Consider the following 27,477-nt stretch of genomic DNA (forward strand, 5'->3'; position numbering starts at 1 on the left):
TAAAAAGTTGGTGGAAAGACATCATACTAGTGGTAAGATAGAGTTCTGAGATTCTGCAGCTAGACATTAGTAGTAACAATGCAATAACAGCACATTGGTATGAAGTTTGCTACTGCCCTCTTTTGGAGATGTGATGTAGTCTTGAAGATCTGGCTCATGCGATATCCTCCTTCAAACCATTCCATAGTCTTTGTCACTAGCCTGAAACTATCATCTTTCTCATATAGAGCTAGTGTTTTTATTTTTATAACATTTGATTTCACCTTTATTTAACCAGGTAGGCAAGTTGAGAACAAATTCTCATTTACAATTGCGACCTGGCCAAGATAAAGCCAAGCAGTTCGACACATACAACAACACAAAGTTACACATGGAGTAAAACAAACATACAGTCAATAATACAATAGAAAAATAAGTCTAAATACAATGTGAGCCAATGAGGTGAGATAAGGGAGGTAAAAGGCAAAAAAGGCCATGGTGGCGTAGTAAATACAATATAGCAAGTAAAACACTGGAATGGAAGATTTGCAGTGGAAGAATGTGCAAAGTAGAGATATAAATAGTGGGGTGCAAAGGAGGAAAATAAATAAATACAGTAGGGGAAGAGGTAGTTGTTTGGGCTAAATTATAGATGGACTATGTACAGGTGCAGTAATTAGTGAGCTGCTCTGACAGCTGGTGCTTAAAGCTAGTGAGGGAGATAAGTGTTTCCAGTTTCAGAGATTTTTGTAGTTCGTTCCAGTCATTGGCAGCAGAGAACTGGAAGGAGAGGCGGCCAAAGGAAGAATTGGTTTTGGGGGTGACCAGAGAGATATACCTGCTGGAGCGCGTGCTACAGGTGGGTGATGCTATGGTGCCCAGCGAGCTGAGATAAGGGGGTTCTTTACCTAGCAGGGTCTTGTAGATGACCTGGAGCCAATGGGTTTGGCGACGAGTATGAAGCGAGGGCCAGCCAACGAGAGCGTTCAGGTCGCAGTGGTGGGTAGTATATGGGGCTTTGGTGACAAAACAGATGGCACTGTGATAGACTGCATCCAATTTATTGAGTAGGGTATTGGAGGCTATTTTGTAAATGACATCGCCGAAGTCGAGGATCGGTAGGATGGTCAGTTTTACGAGGGTATGCAGCATGAGTGAAGGATGCTTTGTTGCAAAATAGGAAGCCAATTCTAGATTTAACTTTGGATTGGAGATGTTTGATGTGAGTCTGGAAGGAGAGTTTACAGTCTAACCAGACACCTAGGTATTTGTAGTTGTCCACAAGTCAGAACCGTCCAGAGTAGTGATGCTGGACGGGCGGGCAGGTGCAGGCAGCAATCGGTTGAAGAGCATGCATTTAGTTTCACTTGTATTTAAGAGCAGTTGGAGGCCATGGAAGGAGAGTCGTAATGGCATTGAAGCTCATCTGGAGGGTTGTTAACACAGTGTCCAAAGGAGGGCCAGAAGTATACAGAATGGTGTCGTCTGCGTAGAGGTGGATCAGAGACTCACCAGCAGCAAGAGCGACATCATTGATGTATACAGAGAAGAGAGTCGGCCCAAGAATTGAACCCTGTAAGCACTCCCATAGAGACTGCCAGAGGCCCGGACAACAGGCCCTCTGATTTGACACACTGAACTCTATCAGAGAAGTAGTTGGTGAACCAGGCGAGGCAATCATTTGAGAAACCAAGGCTATCGAGTCTGCTTATGAGGATGTGGTGTTCGAAAGAGTCCAAAACCTTGGCCAGGCCAATGAATACGGCTGTACAGTATTGTTTCTTATCAATGGCGGTTAAGATATCGTTTAGGACCTTGAGCGTGGCTGAGGTATATTGAGGTGTATTCCACATTACAAAGACTTCAATATTTCTTTTATATTTTGTGTTTTTCCTCTCTCTTTATCAGACTTACAATATAAACACAGTGATATACAGAACTTGTACTAAGCATCATATGCCACAGGGTGGCAATAATTCCTTACAGATAATGAAGAAGTCTCAGAGCTTCTGTCATTGGACTGTGCTGGGATGGTTGTGAAGCAAAAGCCACGTACATTCACTGATAGTGAAATCATAAACGATGAGCCAGATTCAATGGATGGTTTATTTCTTATCTCTCCAATTCAAATTGTAGCAACATCAAAATGATGGCAAACTCATTTTTTGCCATTTTTGAATATTTTATGTAAATGGCTTCTACCATTTCAAAGCTTGTACAACAAATGCTGTGTGTTGTTTGTCCTGAATTCTGTTCCCAAAGACATTAGCATATATTATTATAAGGATGATTGACACATGCATCTTACCACTGAACCTAAATACAGGTTCAGGCCAAATATAACATGTGCATGGTTCACCTCCTTCGCACAGTGTAGAATGATGATTACAGTAGGATGCAAAACACTCACCAATGACGTCACGGAAGTGTTCGGTATAAAAGACAAAGAAAAGTTAATGACAGGAGATGATTTGATCTACTATCAGGGCCGGACTACCACATCTGGGGCCCCGGGGCATCTACCTTTGGCTGTCATGCCAAATAATGTCCCTCAGCCAAATAGGGTCCCCCTCTATGTCACAATGGGATTTGATAAACTATTAGTGTCTGTTGCTTTATCAATGGTGTGATGACCTAATGATTAGAATTTTGGAGCTCGCTACAGCCTAAATGAGGCTCTTTTCATCATCGCTATGCAAGCAAGGCTGATTTCCGCGGAAATGTCGCTGTTTTAAACAAGTTTTGTTTAGATAATAAAATGTCAACATTAATTCTAACAACTCTTTGGTACCTTGTTAACGTTACATGAAACCCATGTCGGAAATGGCATAGAAAACGTGTAATCTGCTTGACACATTAAAGTTACTTACCTTACAGATTAGGAAGTTTCTGTGTTCCTGAACAAGGGGGGTCCAAATCAAAAGTAACAGTCAGTATCTGGTGTGGCCACCAGCTGCATTAAGTACTGCAGTGCATCTCCTCCTCATGGACTGCACCAGATTTGGCAGTTATTGCTGTGAGATGTTACCCCACTCTTCCACCAAGGCAAGTTCCCGGACATTTCTGGGGGGGGAATGGCCCTAGCCCTTACCCTCCGATTCAACAGGTCCCAGACGTGTTCAATGGGATAGAGATCCGGGCTCTTCGCTGGCCATGGCAGAACACTGACATTCCTGTCTTCCAGGAAATCACACACAGAACGAGCAGTATGGCTGGTGGCATTGTCATGCTGGAGGGTCATGTTAGAATGAGCCTGCAGGAAGAGTACCACATGAGGGAGGAGGATGTCTTCCCTGTAATGCACAGCGTTGAGAATGCCTCCAATGACAAGCTCAGTCTGATGATGCTGTGACACACCGCCCCAGACCACGACGGACCCTCCACCCTCCACCTCCAAATCAACACCGCTCCAGAGCACAGGCCTCGGTGTAACGCTCATTCCTTCGGCGATAAACGCACATCCGACCATCACCCCTGGTGAGACAAAACTGCGACTCGTCAGTGAAGAGCACTTTTTGCCAATCCTGTCTGGTCCAGCAACGGTGGATTTGTGCCCATAGGCAACGTTGTTGCGAGTGATGTCTGATGAGGACCTGCCTTTACAACAAGCCTACAGGCCCTCAGTCCAGACTCTTTTTTATTTTACCTTTATTTAACTAGGCAAGTCAGTTAAGAACAAATTCTTATTTTCAATGACGGCCTAGGAACAGTGGGTTAACTGCCTGTTCAGGGGCAGAACGACAGATTTGTACCTTGTCAGCTTGGGGATTTGAACTTGCAACCTCTCTCAGCCTATTGCGGACAGTCTGAGCACTAATGAAGGGATTGTGCATTCCTGGTGTAACTCGGGCAGTTGTTGTTGCCATCCTATACCTGTCCCGCAGGTGTGATGTTGGGATGTATCGATCCTGTGCAGGTGTTGTTACATGTGGTCTGCCACTGCGAGGACAATCAGCTGTCCGTCCTGTATCCCTGTAGCGCTGTCTCAGGCGTCTCACAGTACGGACATAGAGATGTATTGCCCTGGCCACATCTGCAGTCCTCATGCCTCCTTGCAGCATGGCTAAGGCATGTTCACACAGATGAGCAGGGACCCTGGGCATTTTTCTTTTGGTGTTTTTTAGAGTCAGTAGAAAGGCCTCTTTAGTGTCCTAAGTTTTCATAACTGTGACCTTAATTGCCTACCTACTGTAAGCCGTTCCACGGGTGCATGTTCATTAATTGTTTATGGTTCATTGAACAAGCATGGGAAACAGTATTTAAACCCTTTACAATGAAGATCTGTGAAGTTATTTGGATTTTTACTAATTATCTTTGAAAGACAGGGTCCTGTAAAAGGGACGTTTCTTTTTTTGCTGAGTTTATTATGATAAAAAAATATTTATCTTGCATAGCTCATTGGTACACCCTTGCAGGTCCTAGGATACAACAAGGAATAATGTGAAACAAATAAATACCATCAAATGATACTTTACAACTTACAATAATGAACAGCTTATGAAACAGCTGTGAAAACCAACCTGGCAATATGTAAGATGAGAACCTCACTAGTGTCTTCTAGTCCAGTGACTGGACTTACTTGCCCCTGTTGGACACTAGTGATGAGAACCTCACTAGTGTCTTCTAGTCCAGTGACTGGACTTACTTGCCCCTGTTGGACACTAGTGATGAGAACCTCACTAGTGTCTTCTAGTCCAGTGACTGGCCTTAACTGTCCCTGTTGGACATTAGTGATGAGAACCTCACTAGTGTCTTCTAGTCCAGTGACTGGCCTTACCTGCCCCCGTTGGACACTAGTGATGAGAACCTCACTAGTGTCTTCTAGTCCAGTGACTGGACTTACTTGCCCCTGTTGGACACTAGTGATGAGAACCTCACTAGTGTCTTCTAGTCCAGTGACTGGCCTTAACTGTCCCTGTTGGACATTAGTGATGAGAACCTCACTAGTGTCTTCTAGTCCAGTGACTGGCCTTAACTGTCCCTGTTGGACATTAGTGATGAGAACCCCTTCCGACTCAGAGCACAGAGAATCAGACTGATCCGAACTCACTGGCTCTGGTGGATGGGATACCTCCTGGGTGGCTCGGACAGTTGACGGTCCTAAAGTCATTTGGAGAGAGAAATTGAAGAGGTACATTTTTTATGAGCTCAGCTTAACTACCATTTCTTGATTTCTCAAATATTTTTTTAATTTTTATTTCACCTTTATTTAACCAGGCTAGTTGAGAACAAGTTCTCATTTGCAACTGCGACCTGGCCAAGATAAAGTGTAGCAATTCGACACATACAACAACACAGAGTTACACATGGAATAAACAAAACATAGTCAATAATACAGTAGAACAAAATCAAACAAAAAGTCTATATACAGTGAGTGCAAATGAGGTAAGTTAAGGAAATAAATAGGCCATGGTGGCGAAGTAATTACAATATAGCAATTAAACACTGGAATGGTAGATTGAATGGTAGATCAATATCAACCAAAGCTTAACATACTTTGTCTCACGGGCTTCACCGAAATGTAGGGCGTCAGGGCTTTCACTCTCTTCCCACCTCTCTCTCTCCCTCTGTCACTTTCTTTCTCACTTTCTTCCTCTCTCTCTTTCTGTATGGGTCTCTCTGTCACCTAGTGACACCTAGTTAAGGGCAGTTGGAGTTACCATAATTGTTTACACCTATCCATTTGATTGATCTGGGTTAACTTATAGGTAGGTACCTCAATGTGTCAGAAATAACTAAATGTATAACGTCAGCTTGCGTTGCGACATGTAGATGACTAACGTAGCTAGATGAAAAATGGTTGTTAAATGATCATACATAAATTCTTCCAGTTATCTAACAGTTATAGAAATGAACTGCTTAACGTTACCCTGAATTGTGAATTTATCTGCCCCCCTACAAATGTTGCGCCTCTTGTCGAGATCAGTGGTGCCTCCATAGTACTGTAACGACTTTGGGTTTATAAGCGCGGATGTCGACTCTACTGCTTGAGCATCCTTTTGCGGCACAGTCGATAGCGCGCCGGACCTCGGGCTCGAAGGTCGAGGGTTCGAGACCTGCTCCCTGCCTGTTTCATTACTGTACTTTGCCTGGTTGGAAAGATAAAAGAAAATCTCTGTCATGGGTTCAACAAGAGATGCCATTGAAGTGCAAACTCTAGTACATACAAACAGAAAGCAGCTACTTTAGTAAAATAACAGTTAGCTTGCTAGATAAACATAAAGCACCTACAATAACAGTTAACAGTTAGATAACGTTAGCTAAATAAAACTGGATGAGGTAAATAAGTAACAAACGTTAGCAATGTCAATATATATCTAAAAACAGCTTCAATGATTTCATCCTGTTTAACAATATGTTCTTATATGAAGACAAATATATGGTAAAGAAAGAGTGTTCTTCTTTCCAGTCATTCCGGTCCTCTGAAGCAGCAGATCATCAGCAGGTTGTCACCGTCAAAAACACAGTTATTGGAGAGCAATACTGAGGTAATAATCTTGCGCGGGCCTGAGTGGGCGCTTCTGAGGTTAAATTTAACTAAAACTGCCGGGGTCAGGCGTCCTGCGAGACCGCTACGAGGTAACCAAGCAACCAGCATAGCAACGGACGCTTTGGCTCATTTGTAATTCCGTCAGAATATTGCAAATTCAACAAACAAAAAAAAATATATATTGCAAATTATAGCAACAGCCCTAGCAACATAAATTAGAGCTCGTCGAATCCAATTGTGACGTAAAGGGGGACACTATTTGGCATGACAGGCCCCACCCAGGGATTTTTTTGTTTGTTGGGAAACTTCCTGCAGTTCTAAAATTTTGTCATGGTGCAGAGATGAACATGTTCAGTTTTATAGCTCATCTCATGCTATTTTACACATTTTACAATGGGGCAGACAATAGACAGAGTCTATCGCACACCCAAAGCTGATTTGGTGCTGGAGGCAAAAGGTAAAACTGGAGAAACAGGAAAAAGTCACACTTCCAGTCAGATGCAAATTACAATTAATTATAGAGTTTTTGGTCAGTTGAGCATATCTCCACAAACAATAGCGGGCAGGTAATGCCACCTAGTGAGCTAGAGGTAATTGCAGATACTTGTGGTGATCTCAAGTACCAAAAAGGGCCTCTAGATATCATAATATCAGTTAGAAATACAGGATAGAAAATAACATGTTATAGATGTATTTCTACTAGAACAAAACACATGTACACAGGGAATGTGGTGTTTGTAGAAGGAACCCATAGTCCCAAAGAGAGAGAAATCAAGTCTAAAAAATGACAAAAGAAAATAAAGAAAAACAAAATATATACAACACTATATACTATAGAGCCAGGAGAAATCTAGAAAACAACTAGATATAGGTGAATACAGGACATCCTAATACCAGGGTGTGTTTGTGAAGCTAAAATGAGGAATTACAACATGACCCTCATATCAAAAAAAAAGTACTAACGGCTATAGGGCGCATAAAAGATGAATATAGAAGAGTTCTCTCTGGCAGAGTTTACGGCCGTTGCCGCCTCCTCTTGGTGACACTTCCACCTTCTCAATGCCAATTGAATTGTAGAGAAGACACACTGTGAGAGCACTGGACAAAGTGACAAGCAACAGGGTCATTTTCCTCCTTGCGTCTTATAGAACTCTTATGTTCGCTTATTCTCTGTTTCGACCATCTGGATGTCTCGCCCACAAACACAGAGTTTGTGTTGCATGTGATCACACCTTTAACACTGTATAGTTTTCCAGACCTTGTGTGTCTGTGTTGCTGCACTGAGCACAATTGCCACAGGGTAGTTTCCATCTCTCAGGGGATTAAGGAGGGTTTGTTTAGCAACTGTGTTGAGGCTGCCTTGGACTAGTCTACTGTGAATATTGGGACCCCGTTTGTAGACAAATAGGGGGGGGGGGGTCCTTGAATTCCTGACTGAGTGTTGGGTCTGAGGTGAGCATGTGCCAATGTTTCATCGCTATGTTTTGAATCATAAAGGCTTTGAGGGTGAGTGTTGTAATGCAAGTAACAGAGAATTCCTTACAGGTTTTGACCCTTATTTTTTGTATATGCCAGTCGAGGTTTAGAGTGATGATAAGTTCCCCATTAGCAGCCTCTATTCACATGTCCAATAAATTGACCCGCTTATGGTCATATTCAATAGAGCACTTCAGTTCCGTGTTCGTACTGTTCTAAAAGGAAGTAAATTCGTGGAGTTCTTGTTCAGTGCCAATCCACACACAAAGAATATCATCAATTGACCTGAACCATTTGAGCATCTTGGAGAAGTAAGGGTCCTGGTCAACTCACAGATAGACTTGTGCTCAAAATAGCCCATGTATAAATTAGCATAATTAGGGGCTACGGTGGAGCCCATAGCAACTCCACTGATTTGAAGGAATACGCGTTTTTCAAAGGCAAACTAGTTGATCTTGAGAACTTGAGAAGCCAGTTCACAGATGAATTCACTAGGTGGTGACATTTCTATGTCACTTTCCTGTAGGTAATATATTCCAGTGCGTCTAGCCTTTTTCATGAGAGATATTCGTGCAGAGAAGGGGTACTCAACTCGAGGTCCGAAGCCTGCTGGTTTTCTGTTCTACCTGATAATTAATTGCACACACCTTTTGTCCCATGTCTAAATCAGTACCTGATTAGCTGAGAACAACGAAAAATGCAGTGCAACTGGCTTCAAGGTACAGAGTTGAGTTTGAAGGGTGTAGAGGCTCTCTAGATCAAATGTAGCCAATAGGATGTTGTCAGGGAGATTAGACAGTTCTGATATTTTGTTAATCACATCTGTAGAACCGTTGACGAATGCTGTGAGTCTTTGCACAATAGGCTTAACGAAAGAATCAGCAAAGTTGGAGAGTCTCTAGAAGAGAGTCAATACTGGCAACGATGGTTCTGCCCTTAGGTTAGCATAGGCTCTTATGGATCTTAGGTAGTCCATAGAAAACAGGTATGAGAGGGAATTTCCAATAAAGGTAGTTAAATTCATGCATAGAGATCCAGTTCTGATCAAGATCAAATGTCAGATAGTTGGTTATCTTTGTCTGGAAGTCAGATGTAGAGTAAGTTCTGAGTTTCCTATAGAAATGTTCATCATCAAGCGGGCGATAGGCTTCTGCCTTATAAAGTAGTCTGAACAACTATAGCTCCTCCCTTATCAGCAGGTTTAATGACAATCTGAGTATCTTTAGCAATTGCTGAATGGACAGATAGAAGTTGAAAACATCCTATTCCACAATTCTACAGAAGATGTGAATGCATTTGTAAAGTATTCAGACCCCTTCCCTTTCCCACATTTTGCTACATTAGAATCTTATTCTAAAATGTAATAAAAAAATAAATTCTCATCAATCTACACGCAATACCCCATAATGACAAAGTGGCAACAGGTTTTTAGACATTTTTGCAAATGTATTAAAAATTAAAAACTGTACTGTTAGTATTCAGACATTTTGCTATGAGACTCGAAATTGAGCTCAGGTGTATCCTGTTTCCATTGATCATCATTGAGGTGTTCCTACAACTTGATTGGAGTCCACCTGTGGTAAATTCAATTGATTGGACATGATTTGGCAAGGCACACACGTGTCTATATAAGGTCCCACAGTTGACAGTGCATGTCAGAGCTAAAACCAAGAAATGAGGTCGAAGGAACTGTCCGTAGAGCTCCGAGACATGATTGTGTCGAGGCACACAGTGGCCTCCATCATTCTTAAATTGAAGAAGTTTGTAACCAACAAGACTCTTCCTAGAGCTGGCCACCTGGCCAAACTGAGCAATCACAGGAGAAGGGCCTTGGTCAGGTAGGTGACCAAGAACCCAATGGTCACTGACAGAGATCCAGAGTTCCTCTGTGGAGATGGGATAATCTTTCAGAAGGACAACCATCTCTGCAGCACTCCCCCAATCAGGCCTTTATGGTAGAGTGGCCAGACGGTGGCCTCTCCTCAGTAAAAGGCACAAGCTAGGCACCTAAAGGACTCAATATTATCTGGTCTGGTCAAGATTCTCTGGTCTGATGAAACCAAGAATTAACTTTGGCCTGAATGCCAAGCGTCACGTCTTGAGGAAACCTGGAACCATCCCTGAGGTGAAACATGGTGGTGGCAGCATCATGCTGAAGGGATGGTTTTCAGCGGCAGGGACAGGCAGACTAGTCAGGATCCAGGGAAAGATGAATGGCGCAAAGTACAGAAAGATACTTGATGAAAACCTGCTCCAGAGGGCTCAGGACCTTAGACTAGGGCGAAGGTTCACTTTCCAACAGGATAACAACACTAAGCACACAGCCAAGACAATGCAAGAGTGGCTTCGGGACAAGTCTCTGAATGTACTTGAGTGGCCCAGCCAGAGCCCGAACTTGAACCTGATCGAACATCTCTGGAGAGACCTGAAAATAGCTGTGAAGCGACGCAGCCCATCCAACCTGACAGAGCTTGAGATGATCTGCAGAGAATAATGGGAGAAACAGGCCTCCCGGGTGGCGCAGTGGTCTAAGGCACTGCATCACAGTGCTAGTTGTGCCAGCAGAGACTCTGGGTTCGAGCCCAGACTCTGTCGCAGCTGGCCGCGACCGGGAGGCCCATGGGGCGGCGCACAATTGGCCTAGCGTCGTCCGGATTAGGGAGAGTTTGGCTGGCAGTGATATCCTTGTCTCATCGCGCACTAGCGACTCCTGTGGCGGGCCTGGGCGCAGTGCACCCTGACCAGGTCGCTAGGTGTACGGTGTTTCCTCCGGCACATTGGTGCGGCTGGCTTCCGGGTTGGAAGCAGTGCGGCTTGGTTGGGTTGTGTTTCAGAGGACACATGGCTCTCGACCTTCGCCTCTCCCGAGTTCGTGCGGGAGTAGCGATGAGACAAGTTAGTAACTACTAACAATTGGATACCACGAAATTGGGGAGAAAAAGGGGCAAAAAAAATTATAAAATAAAATAAAATAAAAAAGAATGGGAGAAACTCCCTAAAATGCACACAAGGTGTGTCAAGCTTGTGGCGTCATACCTAAGAAGACACGAGGCTGTAATCGCTGCTAAACGTGCTTCAACAAAGTACTGAGTAAAGGGTCTGTATACTGGTGGAAATGTGATATTTCAGTTTTTTTTTAATTATACATTTGCATATATGTATAAAAAAATGTTTTTACTTTGTCATTATGGGGTATTGTGTGTAGATTGATGAGGGGAAACAAAACAATTTAATCAATTTTAGAATAAGTCTGTAAAGTAACAAAATGTGGAAAAAGTAAAGGGGTCTGAATACTTTCCGAATGCACTGTATACTCTTGGGTTTGAACCCATCATTCAGGGCAGGTGGGGCTTTGAGACCCACATTTTTAGCAAAAAAAGTAATCCAATTATTATTTTGTTTGGGGGGGGGGGTGGCTTTCCTGTTTTGAATGTTACTTTGGAAACAATATAAAGAAAAAATATATATAATTGAGTTAATAAAGCCGCTTGTTCTCTTTTATGTTTTCTTGAGTAAGGCAGCTCCAAAATGCCGGTGTGTCAGCCTAGCTCAGTGCTTTCTGTGGTGGTAGGGCAAGCCAGCAGAAAATACGGAGCATTGCGGCGTGATTCACCAGTGATTGCAGTGTTCTGTCACTGATGGGGACACTACTTCACCGCCAAGTCTAAGGGTAGAGCTAGAAAATGTTAGCCCCTTGGGTGCTGCCAAAGGGTTACATTAGAAGTGCCCATCCAAGAAGGCTCAATGTCATTGGCCACAGATAAAATTACATCAAATCACGTTATATGTAGCTTTGATTGTACTGTTCATGTCAACATCATACTTTCAAAATCTTAGCTAGCAGTCATCATCATGCATCAAATCGACAATCTACTGGCAAATAATTTTTAATCCTTGCCACATGAAGAGAAATAACGAAGAGAAATTGTAGATAAAACGTATTGGTGGTCATTGGCCATTGGACATATACATTACACAAGTTGGAAATCGCAAATTCAACAATGAGTGATTTGGAAGGAATCAGTAACAGTGGCTAACTGCAAGCATTGCAAAGCAATCACTAGCCTGCTATTCAGTGGAGTGGCTGTGTTGTCCCAAATCTGGGATTAAAGGGCTCTTTTCCAAATTTAAAATGATTGAAACATTCAACATTGGCCATGCTGTCAATGAAGCATGATTTGTGCCGCGCTCACAACAATTGTTAACTCGGAACTGCGGAAACTTGACTTCAGTGAGTTCAACTGGGAAGTCGAGAATAAATGAGCTCCGACTGGGAAAATGCATTTTGAACGGTCATCCAACTCAGATTTGTAAATTCGGCCTCTTTCTAGAGCTACGACATGAAGATCCATGGCGTCATCATGATTCAAACTTGTTTTTTCAAGTTCCCAGTTGTTTTTAAAGCACCATAAATCCAGAGAATGCCAGACTTTGATGGCAAAATTTGCCCACGAAGGACCACCACACAACCTTCCTGTTCAAGTGAGCACAACACAGCAAGGTGAGTCCAAAAATGTATTGCATGCTGCTGCATAAATGATGTAATATGCCGGGGAGATATGTATACTGTAGCTAAGAAAGTAATACTAAGTTTATGTTGTGTAGTAAGATGTTAGTAGCCCATGTGCCTCACCCTAATTATTTGCTCTATTTACCTCTCATAATTTAGCCTACTGTTCTGACTTGGTGGTGCACGTGTAGCCTGTAACCTGTCTGCTTATATGCCTCCTTTATTTATCCGACAGTTCTGACTTGGTGTACAGGGAGAATGTCCCATGTCCTGAATTCTGTCACTGTACATTTCAAAAGTGCTAAACAAATAGTTATATTGACTACATCCGTCCTAGCTCGCTCATTAATGTCTTAATCAAAATTACGGATTGCCTCTTATCTTCTTGTCGTCCCCTTATGCCATAGCTTGTACATCACAATTGTTATTAGAAACCAGATTTGTTTAAGCAAGTCAGCCATACAAGCTATGGTTTTTTTAAAGGCAGTAAATGAGGCTGAATGAACTGTTTCACTGCCAGACAAGGCTCCGCTGACAGCCAGATGTAGCAGTGATAAGATGTTGGGACTGCTGTTGGGACAGCTTTATGTAGGCCCTAACAGTTTTTGGCACCGTTTGTCACCGGTATAGTGCAGTTATTGTATTGTTTAGTGCTCTGTCATGTAGTGGCTTTGCTGCCCCCCACCCCTGCCAAAAAGCACAGACAAACAGTCTTTATCTCAAAAGAGAGTATGTGGGGACAAAAGAGAGGCCTTTACTTTAGGCAGACACCTGATATGTGGTAAGTACCTTGATTACAGCAACCTCGCTGTAATCGAGGTTGATTACAGTATCCTCGCCTGTTGGCAGGTGAGGGGCATGATTCCGGGAGTGTGGTTTCCTCTTGCCCCTGCTCGTCTTCCTGTGCCCCGTCTGCCATTCTTTGATCGCTGGTGTCCACGGTCTTGGCGACAATAGCCGCTCTGATTGGAGTCTGAGTCACCTGGGAAGTCACTGTCGTTCTGCAAAGTGTGATTGGAGTTGTGGATGCCCACCCGTGGTGTCCTCATATGTCCACATGTAGACGTGGTTAAGCTGGTAATCGGTTGTGTCCCTCTTGTACTTCCTTAACTCTTGAGCCATTAGTCCTACTTCAAATGTTTTAAGTGTCTATTTAATGGAATTGTGGATTACAGGGAAATCACTTCCAACCTTCTGTTGCTTCAGAGTCTTCTGGTTTGAAATGCCTTTGACGTCCGCTTTCTGGCGTGAGACCTCCTCAATAATGTGGATGATGAGATCTGTCGCACCACTTTTTGTTGAAATCTTTGTTGTACTTCCCCAAGGTTTGGAGCTTTTTGAAGGCGGAGTCCCCATGGAATGTGTTTACTACGCCAATAGAAAAATGTGCAACCTCACAGTGTGAACTGCCTGTACTAGCTACTGTGGAGCCTCAGGCAGCGGCTGGGGCATGCCAGAGATGCTGTGGCAACAGCAACTCATCACGTCGGGATGGACCTTACTGGAGAGCAGGTGTGTTAGCTGTTATCAACCTGTTGTGTTGGGTGTTTTCAACCTGATTAAACATCACAGAGAGACTGGGTGAGACAGGGGAAGGACACAGTTTTACATCGGGAAGACAGACCAACACAGAGACCAGGAAACCCACACTCTCTCTCTCTCTCTCTCTCCCTCTCTCTCTCTCATTGTTGTATGTTACATTTATTTGCATTGGTAGACAACATTTTTTAATTTTATTAAATGGATCGGTATCTTTAGATGCTCATGGGAGTGTGACTTTGGGTGAGTACGTTGATAAGAAGTGAGGGAAGGCCTAACCACCAAATAATGACGGCAAACCAATCAGCCAATCACACGCCTCAATAACTCCTCAGAATCAACAGCCAAAAACACCTTCTGTACGCTTAAGAATTGACATAACACACATTAGAACTCCTTAGAATGTACATAGCCTTCTGTTGTTTGATTAGACCAATTCCCTTTCCTTCTTTCAACACATTGTTCAATATTTGATGTTACTCTCCTGAGTGAAGTTCTGGTTACCTCCCGACCCACGGGGAGAGAAGGACTCCAGATGTCTTATAGAGGCTCCACCTACTTTACACGTGACGTGGCCCCTCCCCCTTTCCCATCTCCATAGAAATTCAGCTGTAGCATCAGTCTCAAGGTAGACAGCATTACCCAGGATCCCTCTCTCCCTCTTTCTCTCACCGAAGAGAACACAATCCAGGTAAGTGTTTGAATTGAATTGCTTCGTAGTGAACGCACTGATCAAATATCAAAAAGATGAAGAATACATACGTTTGTGTGACGAACTCTTTATATTTCATTTTGAAAACTGTAAATGTGTAGCGCCTCAAATCTTCTTTTTTTTTTTGAAACTAAGTTATAATATTTCAATGATCCATCTTAGTTTTTTTTGCCCCTCTAGATATATTTTATATACTGTGTTCACTTTGTTTCTATACATTTCTCTACTCATCACAACAAAGGAATGTTTTACTTTTTCTAATGTTTAATCCTGGTGATTGTGGGAGAAACTCAGAGTATTCTGTGACAGAGATGACTAATCCCTATTGAACAGCCCAGTGGCTGTGTAGAATGTCTGTTTGGCACTAAACAGTACTAGGCAACTACTCAGCTACTTGGTTGGGCTCTGTTTTAAACAGAGCCTCCACATCACTCTGCGCTCGTGTTGGTTCTTGTTTTTGTGATTTCTCTTATTGGTTATTGACAAAGACCTACAAATATAGGAATATGTTCTGAACAGGAACAATCAAAATAGTCATGTAATATATGAGGGTTTTCTTCGCAGTTCTTGGGAAGCTCTTCTGATAGAGGATTAGCCATTTACATGTTGATGATTGTACACTGAACTTGGATAAAGTAATGCTTGAGTGGAGCTTAGACAGTGTAGCAGTCATAACGGCCAGCCCGTCACCTTGAACCTCAATGGGCAGCTGGGTAACCAGTCAACCATTGACATTTTTTTTATCAGTCTGTGGTTGACTTTTAGTTTGAATAGACAGCAATTGGTGGGCTCATTCGAAATGGCCTTACAGGCTGCGTGTTCTTTTGTCTCCTGTATGGGTGAAAATGACCATTTTGGACCCTAGCCAACGGTTTGTGTGCCTAAAATAATTATTTGCATGTTGTAAGAATAAATAATTGACTCAAAGCCCAGGGCGGCACGGGGCGCACACACAAAAAATAAATAAATAAATGTGGGAAAAAAATATTCAGAATGGTGACATTTGCACGATCGGTTTTCTATCGCTCATTTGCACATCAGGTGCAATGATATCATGTCCCCGTGTGGGACTGTGGGTCAATTAACCTTGTGGGAGTGGGCGCCCTGATTCTAGTTTGTGAGCTAGGCAGGCTACTGCCTGGGAAGGTCTCCCACTCAGAAGTACGAGATGGGGAGGGGGGCGGGGGTAGGAGACCAGGAAACCCACACTCTCTCTCTGACTCTCTCTCTCTGACTCTCTCTCTCTCTCTCTCCCTCTCTCTCTCTCCCTCTCTCTCTCTCATTGTTGTATGTTACATTTATTTCCATTGGTAGACAACATTTTTAAATTTTATTAAATGGATCGGTATCTTTAGATGCTCATGGGAGTGTGACTTTGGGTGAGTACGTTGATAAGAAGTGAGGGAAGGCCTAACCACCAAATAATAACGGCAAACCAATCAGCCAATCACACGCCTCAATAACTCCTCAGAATCAACAGCCAAACACCTTCTGTACGCTTAAGAATTGACATAACACACATTAGAACTCCTTAGAATGTACATAGCCTTCTGTTGTTTGATTAGACCAATTCCCTTTCCTTCTTTCAACACATTGTTCAATATTTGATGTTACTCTCCTGAGTGAAGTTCTGGTTACCTCCCGACCCACGGGGAGAGAAGGACTCCGATGTCTCATAGAGGCTCCACCTACTTTACACGTGACGTGGCCCCTCCCCCTTTCCCATCTCCATAGAAATTCAGCTGTAGCATCAGTCTCAAGGTAGACAGCATTATCCAGGATCCATTCTCCAGGATCCCTCTCTCCCTCTCCGGACTGGAAGCCCGAGGTAGGGGGAGCGAGGGAATCTATCAAATAGCGCACCTCTAACTTTGTACAGTACTAATGAAATTAGTAATGCAATTAGTTGTGCAATTTAGTTTGTGTGTTTCTTGTTTGAAGTGCAATAGTGTAATAATCATGTTCTCTTTATAAGTGTGTTATTCTATTTGTGTATTTGTGTGATATAGGATTTGTGCAATTTAGTGTTATTTGTGTGTTTTTTGTTAGCAATAGACTAATAGAGTAATAATGTGATTCTCTTTTTAATTTGTAGTTATACACTACAATTTGTTTCTATTTGTCTTTGTTACTTCTTTGGATATTTATGAGTCTTATTTTTGAATATATTTGTATATTTCTATAGTTTTAAATTACAGTTAGTGCAGAATGGTGTTCTTTTGTTGTTTTTGGGGGAGGCGCCCAAGGAGGCATACAAGCTAGAACCGCCACTGGCCACATCTGTCATGTTTTTTAAGTCGAGCTGAGTCAGACTGAATGGTATAGTGAAAGACCAAATCCTCTTCAGTTTAATACCAAGTTCACGTTTTATAATGTTATTAGCATGCACTGTATGTGTTTCAACAAGGTCTTCTTCCTCTTTGTCATCTCTCACACAGAGCCGTCATGTCTTCCAGTTTCTCTTTGCGGAGCTTCTCTGTGGGCCGCCAACCCTCCTTCTCTAGTCTATCTCTGAGAGACAGTGGCCGTGCCCACTCCAGAGCCGCTGTGTCCTTTGTCTCCGCCAGCCCCCTGACCCGCTCTGCATCCGTCAGCCGCGACATGAGCGGCCAGCCTGTCACCTTGAACCTCAATGGGCAGCTGGGTAACCATACCAACGAGAAAGAGGCAATGCAAGGCCTCAACAACCGCTTGGCCACTTACCTGGACAAGGTAGGCGGAAGGTAGCCTAGAGGTTAGAAAAGCTGGTCAGCAACCGAAGGGTTGTTGGTTCAAATCCCAGATCCGCTGGAAATCTGGTGGGAAGTGAGCTGGCAACCAGAGAGTTACTGGTATCAGTATACTAGATGCCATTTCCTGACGTGGTGCCCTTGAGCAAGGCACTTGCAGGTACTAAAAGATGATGGACAATACACTTCTTGTTGTTCTAAGGTGCGCTCACTGGAGAAATCCAATTCAGATCTGGAGCTGCGGATCAAGCAGATAATGATTGAGCGCATCCCTGAAGGTCACGACTTCAAAACCATGATGGCCCAGGCCCACCAGGTGGAACAGGAGGTGGGTTCCCAACGTCCCTACTTTCCCATGATCCCTTTCGCTCACCCCATGTAACTTCCCATGCCCTTATCTCACCTCTTGCAGCACGTACAACAAGGACACATGTATGAGCCATGATATGGATTTACGCATTGTAAACCTATCCTGGATTAGTCACATGATACATACACGTACGTGTTTTCAACACTCTCTTTAATCGGAGTTTAACATTAGCGGGAAATGTTACCTTTTAGTTAACCTGCACTAGACCGACACTGCAGGCTGTGGGTTAAAGATTAGTCAAACGAAGGCCACGTATGGAGTGTGTTACCCAAATTCTCTAGGAGGTTTCTGGAGCCAGTGTTTCTGTCAGCGAGGGGAACTGCACCTTAGAGGTGACAGTGAAAGTATGAGCGACGATAGAAACGTTCAACCGTAAGATCGCACGAGTACGTAGTAGATATGTCAAAGTTGAATGCTGACCACGTCTTTTCTCAGGTGAGGAGGAAGACACTGGAGAACGCTCGCCTCATGCTGGAGATTGACAATGCTAAACTTGCAGCTGACGACTTCCGGATTAAGTGAGTGTCGAGGCTGTTTTGTCGCGTCTTTGCATCTTTGCTTCTGTTTTTCAGGACGCCTGTAGCTCTGTTTAATTTCAGGCGAAGCCTGCAACGGGTAAAGCGCTTGAAGCAGGCTTGCAGGTGTATGTTTAGGCAAAGGCCAGTGTGTCCTGTATGTGTCTTTTGTAGTCTACAGGACATGTCGACTGGCACCACGCAAACACCACTTAGGAGACAAACATTTGGGAACTTACATGCGCGACTGCGCGTGTGCAAGCGTGTGCTTGTGCATATGCGTATGCAACTGCGATTAGTCCTGTGACTGCACTCCCTTCCTCCCTCCTTCCCGCCCTCCTTCACCCCACCCCTTCTTTCAGGTTTACATTTTATCTTCCTATTTGTAATGAATTCTTTCAAGTCTTAGTCACCCAAGCTCTCACATTCTCTCACTTCGCAATCTCTCACAATCTCTTCCCTCCCTCCCAGGTGGGAGACAGAGATGTGCATGTCCCAGTCTGTGGAGAGGGACTGCTTGGCCCTGAAGAAGGCCAAGGTGGACCGTGAGCAGATCATCATGTCCCACAGAGGAGACCTGGACAGCCTGAAGGAAGATCTCTACTTTCTGAAGAAGAACCATGAGGAGGTGAGAGGAGATCAGGACTTTATTTATCCACAAGCATGATAGTCACAAAGTAAGAGGACAACCCCTAAGGATGATGATATCCCAGCAGACAAAACTAGTTGAAGTTATGTCATCTCTATGTCATTTTAACTTGTTTTGCACATTGAGATAGTGGGGCCAGGTCATAACGCTATCACTTGAACCCAGAGTTTTCCCTGGTCTCCTGGTATGAGGATGTATTTCTGACTGGAGAGAGACAAGGATGTCCTCTGTCACCATTCCTCTTCTAGCTGGCCATTAGCTGGATCATCACGAAGACCACAGAATAGAATAAGTGGTCTGAGAGGGGAAGCAATGAAGGAGGAGAACAGAGTGGTCCTCTGTTCCTTTCTGCACCGGTGGTGGTATCACTCTGCATCCCCTGGGAAGCTGGGATGCCCTGGGAAGCTTGGAACCTGCTCGAAGTCTGAAACCCAACACCGGAGGCCCCTTTGTGTTAAGCAACTTGAAGCTAGAGAGTAACTCATGTCTTAGATTTTTTTACTCAAGTCTCCATAGAGGCCCCTCTGATAACATCTTTGCTCACTGGTTGCTCTGCTCTGAATAGGCACACTTCAGACCTGTGTGAAGACATAAGTCACCTTGTACTACTTGTCTGTGGAGAGGGGTAGAATGATGTGTGTGTGTGTGTGTGTGTGTGTGTGTGTGTGTGTGTGTGTGTGTGTGTGTGTGTGTGTGTGTGTGTGTGTGTGTGTGTGTGTGTGTGTGTGTGTGTGTGTGTGTGTGTGTGTGTGTGTGTGTGTGTGTGTGTGTGTGTGTGTGTGTGTGTGTGTGTGTGTGTGTGTGTGTGTGCAGGCTCAACCCTTCCTGTTTTCCTATGGTGTGTGGTGCTTTAAGTCGATGACTGGCACCAGAAGTGCTGGGTGTGTTTGGAAAGCAGGGTGTGGTGTGTTCTATCTATTAGGCTGTATGTGACACGCAGAGAAAGGGCATAGTGGGAGGGAACAGTGATCAAGGCACACACTAGGAGTAACATGAGTTCAACTCCATCAAGTATTTATGGACAGGATGTTAATAAATCAGAGGGTCTCGCCTTCTCTCTTATGGGCTGTAGAATTCACTGGAGAACACACACTTTGGAGGACTAATAAACAAACAGAGAATATTCCTAAAAAATCATGCAAACGATGACATAGAGAAAAACACAGGGGGGGGGGGATATGTTAGAAACTGAAACACACACAAAAAAAACACAGATGCCTGAGAGTTTCTATTTCCTGTCTTGCTTGCTCTTTGGGGGAGTCCTAGGCCAGGTCACTGTGAAGTACTTTGTGACAACTGATGTAATTGATTGATTGTCTCTCTGAAGGAGGTGGAGTCTATGAAGGGCCACGTCGCTGCTCAGACTGTTAACGTGGAGGTGGACTCGGGTTGTGGAGGACCTGACCTGGGGACAGTTATGTCAGAGCTCAGGACTCGGTACGAGGGCATCGTCAAGAAGAACAAGGACCAGGCTGAGCTGTGGTACCTCAAGAAGGTCAGCGGGGGGACTGGCTTGTTGGGTGCATCACCATGCCAGAAACCAGCCACTAGTGTCTCTCAGGGCTGATTATTTGTAACTTGAGATGTGGGCGTGTGACTCGAATTTTCATGCAAATCTCCCATTGACATTGCATGTGTATCTCAAGTTACGATTCAGGCGTATCATAGATATTATATCCAGGTGAACCCAGGTATTTGAACGCAGGTCTGGTATCTAGTAACACGGCCTACAGCGTTCAGGAACGGAGATATGGTGCGTTCAGGGACGTGTGTGGTGTGTTACAGTTGGACACGGTGCAGAACGAGGTGAAGGAGTCTAACGAGGCTCTGAGGGGAGCTCAGAGTGAGCTGGTAGAGAGACGACGCTTCCTACAGACCCTGGAGGTAGAGCTGGAGAGTCTGTACAAACAGGTAGGAACTAGGGACCTTTCACCTGGGAGTTGTGTTGTACTGGGGAACTTAGAATACGGTGTCACCTTAAGATACAGCTGGAAAGTCTGCACAAACAGGTAGAAACCTTTCAGCTGGGGGGTTGTGTTTCATTGGGGGACTTAAATATACCATGCCACTCCAATCTACAGTTTGAGAGCCTGTATAAGTAGGTGACACATAGCAAGAAGGAACCTTGCCTCTATGGGTTATGTTCCACTGGGGAACTTAACAATTACAATGGCACTCAAAGACACAGTATTACTAAGATCTCACCCTTTGTTCCCAACCATGTCAACCTTAACGTTGACAGCAAATACCACTCACTTCCCCTGACCTTGGGTGGGAGAAGAATTTGTGTTACGATAAAGATCCCCGAAATGCAGTAGCTCTCTAACAGTCACGTTCGGGGGGTCAACAAAGACCTCAGTTGAACAATGTGCACGTGGGTGTTGACAACATCTCCCCCTCAGGTGGCAGCTCTGGAGGGTAACCTCAGCGAGACAGGTCAGAAGTACAGCCTGGAGATGGAGCGCCTGCAGGCCACGCTATCCCAGCTGGAGGAGGACCTGTCTCAGCTGCGTCTGGACATGCAGGTACTTACTGATAGCCCAGCGGCTAAGGAGGTGGACCTGTATATATTTATGTGGTTTACTGTAACAAAAGGACCAATCTTTTGTATCGTATGGTATTGCGTTATGTTGCAGCGCAACAAGACAGACTACGAACAGCTGCTCCGCATCAAGCAGAACCTAGAGATGGAGATTGCAACCTACAGAAGACTACTGGAGGGAGAGGAGACGTGAGTCACCATGATAATATATGCCATTTAGCAGTTAAGGGTGGATACATTTTTTACATATAGGTGGTCCTGGGAATCGAACCCACTATCCTGGAGTTGCAAGAGACCCATGCTCTACCAATTGAGCGACAGAACGTGATTATGCTACAGTGAGAAGTCGTTAAGGGATGCTTAGTGAGTACTGTATATCCAGGCTGCAACGTGTGCGCTGGGAGTCGGGAAGCATGTTCAGGGAGTGCATCATTTAATAAACAAAACAAGAAACACGAACAAAGCAACAGACAGGAAACAGAAACAGAAACAAGGACACCTGGGGAAGGAAAAAAAGGGAGTGACATATATAGGGCAGGTAATCAAGGAGGTGATGGAGTCCAGGTGAGTCTGATGACGCGCAGGTGCTCGTCACGATGGTGACAGGTGTGTCGCAGAGCGCCAACCAAAGGGACAATCCCGGGGATCAGCCTGACGAACCGGCCGAGGCGCAAGAGCCGGATGAGCCAGCTGAGACCTCCCCGGTTGCGTCTGTCGAGGCACGGGAACCTGTTCACCAGCTGAGGCGTGGGAGTCTATCGATCCAGCTGAGGAAGGGAGCACACGTGAACACAGGCTAGTTCTCCTCTCAAAGGACTACATTATCTGCTTTGTTGAGTTGAGTCTAACAGAGAATTGCTCTTTCCTGGTAAACCAGCCAATTGATGACCATACATGGTAACATCTTCTGCCTGTTTCAGCCCAAGTAATCGTTCACTTTTTTAACTCTGGCCTTCTTTTTCCTTTATTCATTCAGGATTAAAGAAGTTCCCCCACCAAAAAGTGAGTATCATCAGTATATTAACTTCACATTGCTACACTCTCACTTCTTAATTGACACAGGCTAACCTAAGCAAACATCAAAGCTTGGCATTACTCACTCAGCACACAGCAACACATTGATTGGTTGATTTCAGCTGTGACCGCTCACCTGGATGGAGAGACTTTCTTTATCAGTGTGACAGGAGGGAATTCCATCCATGGCGTGTGATAAGAATACTATTAATTCATGAATACATCATTTCATTCTCACACAGAGAGACTTCAATTCACCTTAACCTCTCAAATGGACTGCATGGACCCACCCTGGTCACACACTCAATCTTTTGTTTTTCTTCCCTCTGCCCTTTTAAAAAAAAAATGTTTTTTTTACATTTTATTTCATCTTTATTTTACTAGGCAAGACAGTTAAAAAATTCTTAGGGTTAAGAATTTGTCCATCTCCAATTTGTCCTTCTCCAATTTGTCCTTCTCCATCTCTCTCTCTCTCTATATATATATATATTACTTGTGTTTTATATGGGCGTATACAGTACATTCGGACGAAAAGTATTAGGACCCCTTGACTTTTTCCACATTTTTTTACGTTAAAGCCTTTTTCTAAAATGTATTAAATAGTTTTTTTCCTCATCAATCTACACACAATATCCCATAATGACAAAGCAAAAACAGGTTTTTAGAAATTTTTGCTAACGTATGAAAACTAAAAACAGAAACACCTCATTTACATAAGTATTCAGAACCTTTGCTCTGAGACTTGAAATTGAGCTCAGATGCATCATGTTTCCATTGATAATCCTTGAGATGTTTTACAACTTGATTGGAGTCCATCTGTGGTCAATTTAATTGGTTGGACATCATTTGGAAAGCCACACACCTGTCTATATAAGGTCCCACAGTTGACAGTGCATATCAGAGCAAAAACCAAGCCATGAGGTCAAAGGAATTGTCCGTAGAGCTCTGAGACAGGATTGTGCAGAGGCACAGTTCTGGGGAAGGTTACCAAAATACTTCTGCAGCATTGAAGGTCCCCAAGAACACAGTGGCTTCCATCATTCTTAAATGGAAGAAGTTTGGAACCACTAAGACTCTTCCTAGAGATGCCCGCCCGGCAATACTGAACAATCGTGGGAGAAGGGTCTTTCTCGGGAAGGTGACCAAGAACTCGATGGTCACTCTGACAGAGCTCCAGATTACCTCTGTGGCGATGGGACAACCTTCCTGAAGGACAACCATCTTTGTAGCACTCCCCCAATCGGGAGCTATACTCCCAAGTGACACCAACGGTCTAAGGCACTGCACACCCTGGTTCGGTCCCAGGCTGTGTCACAACCGGCCGTGATCTGGAGTCCCATAGGGTGGCGCACAATTGGCCCAGTATTGTCCGGGTTCGGGGAGGGTTTGGCCAGGGGGGTAGGCCGTCATTGTAAATAAGAATTTGTTCTTACCTGACTTGCTTAGTTAAGTAAATAAAATAAAATAAATATCAGGCAATTATGGTAGAGTGGCCAGACGGAAGCCACTCCTCAGTAAAAGGCTTACCCTGAAAGTAGTCCAAGTGCCAAGAGAAACTGTAACTAAAAAACAAATAAGTAATACACATACACTATATATGCAAAAGTATGTGGACACTGATTCAAATGAGTGAATTTGGCTATTTCAGCCACACCTGTTGCTGACAGGTGTATAAAAGCGAGCACACAGTCATGCAATCTCCATAGCCTAACATTGCCTTAATGCACCAGCCCGTCCGCCCGCCCTCACTAATGGTCTTGTGGCTGAATTGAAGCAAGTCCCCGCAGCAATGTTCCAACAGTTAGTGGAAAGCATTGTTATAGCAAAAGGGAGACAAACTCCATATTCATGCCCATGATTTGGGAATGAGATGTTTGAAATTGAATGTATGGGACTGCTAAACTAACCCAAGATCAGCGTCTACGGGCAACTTTACCATACTCTGAGCTCTTACTCAAGGAACTGTGCCTGGGCTAGCGTGTGTAGATACTGTTGATGAGAGTGAAGGTCATTTACTCCAGGCCAAGTTGCTCGCTGACAAAAGCAAACGGCTAATTACACTACACGTTCGAAGCAGGGTCAGTGGCGTTCCCTTATGTCAGAATCAAAATGTACAGCGTTTGATTCTGTGCTGCTTCCACCAACCTGGCATTAAGTCAAGAGCCGTGGCTACAGACTAACGACAGTTTGTTTCATAAACCTGCAAACAAAGCAAACGCCCAAAACACATCTGTCCCTAGCAACCACAGTGGGTACAAATATACTGTAAGCCGCAATGTTGTAATTACGTCTTAATGTAAGCCTGTGACTCACTCAATCCCTTCGGTAAACACTTGATTTGATAGACTTTGGACTCCGTAACTCATTCGTAAGCGGTAGGTAAGTCAACAGCGGCAAGTGAGCAAGTGCATAGGCTATGTTACAAACCAGAGCCTGTGTCACAGTACTAGTGTGACCCTGTGACATTTGGTAACCCATCCCCTTCTTCTTCTTCTTCTTCTTCTTCATCCGCTACCTCTCGTTGCGTTGCAGAAGAGCCAGAGGTGTGGACCAGGAAGATAGTGAAGGTGGTGACACAGACCATGATCAACGGCAAGGTGGTGGATGAATCCAGCGAGGTGGAGCAGATAGAGGATGAAGTGAAGAAGAAGTGAGATGGGCGTAATCGTCTTCATCCTCCTCATCACTCCCAACACCTGACACGCCTCCGCCAGACACAAGGGGCCAGCCAACCCATTGGCCGTAAAGGGCTCCCACGAACACGGACGTCTGTTTTAATTCCCATCAGAGTCGTAGTCTTCTCTGTTTCTCTCTGGAGTTGCCTGCATTACCACCTTCACATGTCTGGAGATAATGAGATGCACTGTAGGTGAATGGGATGTCTGCTACGGCATCCATTTTAAGAAGTCCCTCAGTTGTCAAATGAAGCTCTCTCCTCTGTCATGGTTGTTGTTGAATAAAACGGTTTTGCTTTGTGTATGAAACTATGTATTTCTAGATTGAGGGAACAAGTTGTCTATACGGTAGTTCTCTTTCATTTGAATTGCATTTCTTCTGTTTTGTCTTCCGACATGCGTCTGTTTGTATTCTATAAACGTCTGTAAGGACTGAAATAAAGGTTAGTCATCATTTTTCTCTTTTTTTTGTTGCACCTCAAATGCGGCGCACACATTCAGTAACTATCTAACGCACGTCAGGAGTAAAACATAAATTAATAGTCACAACATACTTAAAACACATTCTTTGTACAGCTATGATGCTGCCCTGTCTACTACACAGCACGAGCATGAGGATAACGGCATGTCAGTGCAGATCATTACGCCTGCTCATATGCGTGTGTGATGACTGCTATGTAGGTAGGCATGTCGTCTCCAATGATGCTAGGTTAGCTAGGTTACCTTTGTGTCTGACAACTCAGACACATCAGACACATAGGGTGTTATTTATGGGTTTGGACTGTCTCTTTCACAAATCTGAGGTGTTTTACAAAAGGATTGACTGACAGACAGGCAGACAGATAACTTTGACTAAGTTCACAACCTCCACCAACTGAAAGTCAACTGAGTCAACAACAAAGAAATGTCTAAAGCTGAAATGCATTGTACAGAATGTAAATCATTATGGTCTCCGGCGTCACTTGCTGTTGCTACACAGACATAATGACATAACCATTACCTGCAAAACCCATTATGCTGTCACCTTGGCACCAGTTACTGATGGTTAGTTAATCTGTGAAAAGCAAACAGTGGAAATGTGTGTAAATATGTGGTGGGAGAATGCAATGTGCTACGTAAGTGTGTGTATTTGTGTAAGTATTTGCAGTAAGTGTGTGTATTTGTATAAGTATTTGCAGTAAGTGTGTGTATTTGTATAAGTATTTGCAGTAAGTGTGTGTATTTGTGTAAGTATTTGCAGTAAGTGTTTGGATTGTGTTGCTGTTTCTGTCCGGGTCTGTGTGGTTCTGTTGTTTGCGTATGTGGGTTGGGTTTGTGTGTCCCTCCCTGCCAGTCTGCACATATGCTTGTATGGTCATGTATGTGTTTCTTCAAAGGCATACATCATGTCGAAGGAGGAGGGTTCCCAGTCAGACATTAAGCCCTTCTTGGGGGGTGACTAACTCTACAGACACTAATCACTGTCACAATGAACAGTTACTGGAAATATGAGTATGTCTGCTAGGTCTCTTTCCTGCACTGTACCATTCTGAACCAGCCACATCCCCACAAGCTGAGGAGACCAGGGTGTGTATGTGTGTGTGTTTGGGGGGGCGTTCCCTCCGACACACCCTCTAAGCTCCCTGAAGACACACAATGGGAAGAGGGGGCTGACGGATGAGGGTGGATGCCACACTATGGGCCCAGCCCAAAGTCTCTCCTGCTGTCCTTAGTAACGGACACGTTCAGAGATCTGTCAAACTCTTTTATTGGCATGGCTCGAGCTGAGTTAGACTGGGAGACGGAGACTAGTGTGTCATGTCAGCTAGACATACTGTAGTACAGTATAGATTCCGTCCCACTCTCATCCATAAGTCTGTGAAACCATCTCACACAGACAGACGGACAGGTTGTGTTCCCGGGAAGGCATTATAAACATGTACATGCTACCTGGCTGTGTCACACACACACACACACACACACACACACACACACACACACACACACACACACACACACACACACACACACACACACACACACACACACACACACACACACACACACACACACACACACACACACTGTGTCACAAGCCGGTGGGACCTTATTGATGAAACAGATGAAGCCCTGTGTAATGACCGTGTGCTAATGTTAGGTGATGCCTCTAATTATTGTTATGGTGAGGTTGAACAACACACGAGTTAAGTTGCTCTGTCTGGCCATCCGTCCGTCCGTCTCTCTGTCTGTCTGCCACAGTGGCATTTCACCATGGGTCAGAAGAACTATTGTTGTTTT

The 27,477-nt window shown here is 44.1% G+C and overlaps 1 protein-coding gene across 4 annotated transcripts; it reads left to right on the plus strand.

Annotated features, from left to right (window-relative positions):
* Positions 1 to 14,527: 14,527 nt before the first annotated feature.
* Positions 14,528 to 25,654, plus strand: si:ch211-243g18.2 (uncharacterized protein LOC559906 homolog). 4 transcript variants are annotated; one of them, XM_052525981.1, is made up of 12 exons: positions 14,627 to 14,685; positions 16,441 to 16,534; positions 17,145 to 17,418; positions 17,638 to 17,763; positions 18,241 to 18,323; positions 18,792 to 18,948; positions 20,297 to 20,464; positions 20,755 to 20,880; positions 21,372 to 21,494; positions 21,606 to 21,700; positions 22,488 to 22,513; positions 25,058 to 25,654. In XM_052525981.1, exons 3-12 carry the CDS (start codon positions 17,152 to 17,154, stop codon positions 25,177 to 25,179), a joined length of 1,293 nt encoding a protein of 430 aa, XP_052381941.1. In that variant the 5' UTR covers positions 14,627 to 14,685; positions 16,441 to 16,534; positions 17,145 to 17,151; the 3' UTR covers positions 25,180 to 25,654. The 4 variants fall into 4 exon arrangements, with proteins under 4 accessions (XP_052381943.1, XP_052381944.1, XP_052381940.1 ...); XM_052525983.1 differs by lacking the exon at positions 16,441 to 16,534 and having other exon boundaries at positions 14,528 to 14,685; positions 25,061 to 25,654; XM_052525980.1 differs by lacking the exon at positions 16,441 to 16,534 and having other exon boundaries at positions 14,529 to 14,685.
* Positions 25,655 to 27,477: the final 1,823 nt, after the last annotated feature.

The sequence above is a fragment of the Oncorhynchus keta genome, chromosome 9 (assembly GCF_023373465.1).
Source record: "Oncorhynchus keta strain PuntledgeMale-10-30-2019 chromosome 9, Oket_V2, whole genome shotgun sequence".
In the NCBI taxonomy this organism is placed as follows: Eukaryota; Metazoa; Chordata; class Actinopteri; order Salmoniformes; family Salmonidae; genus Oncorhynchus; species Oncorhynchus keta.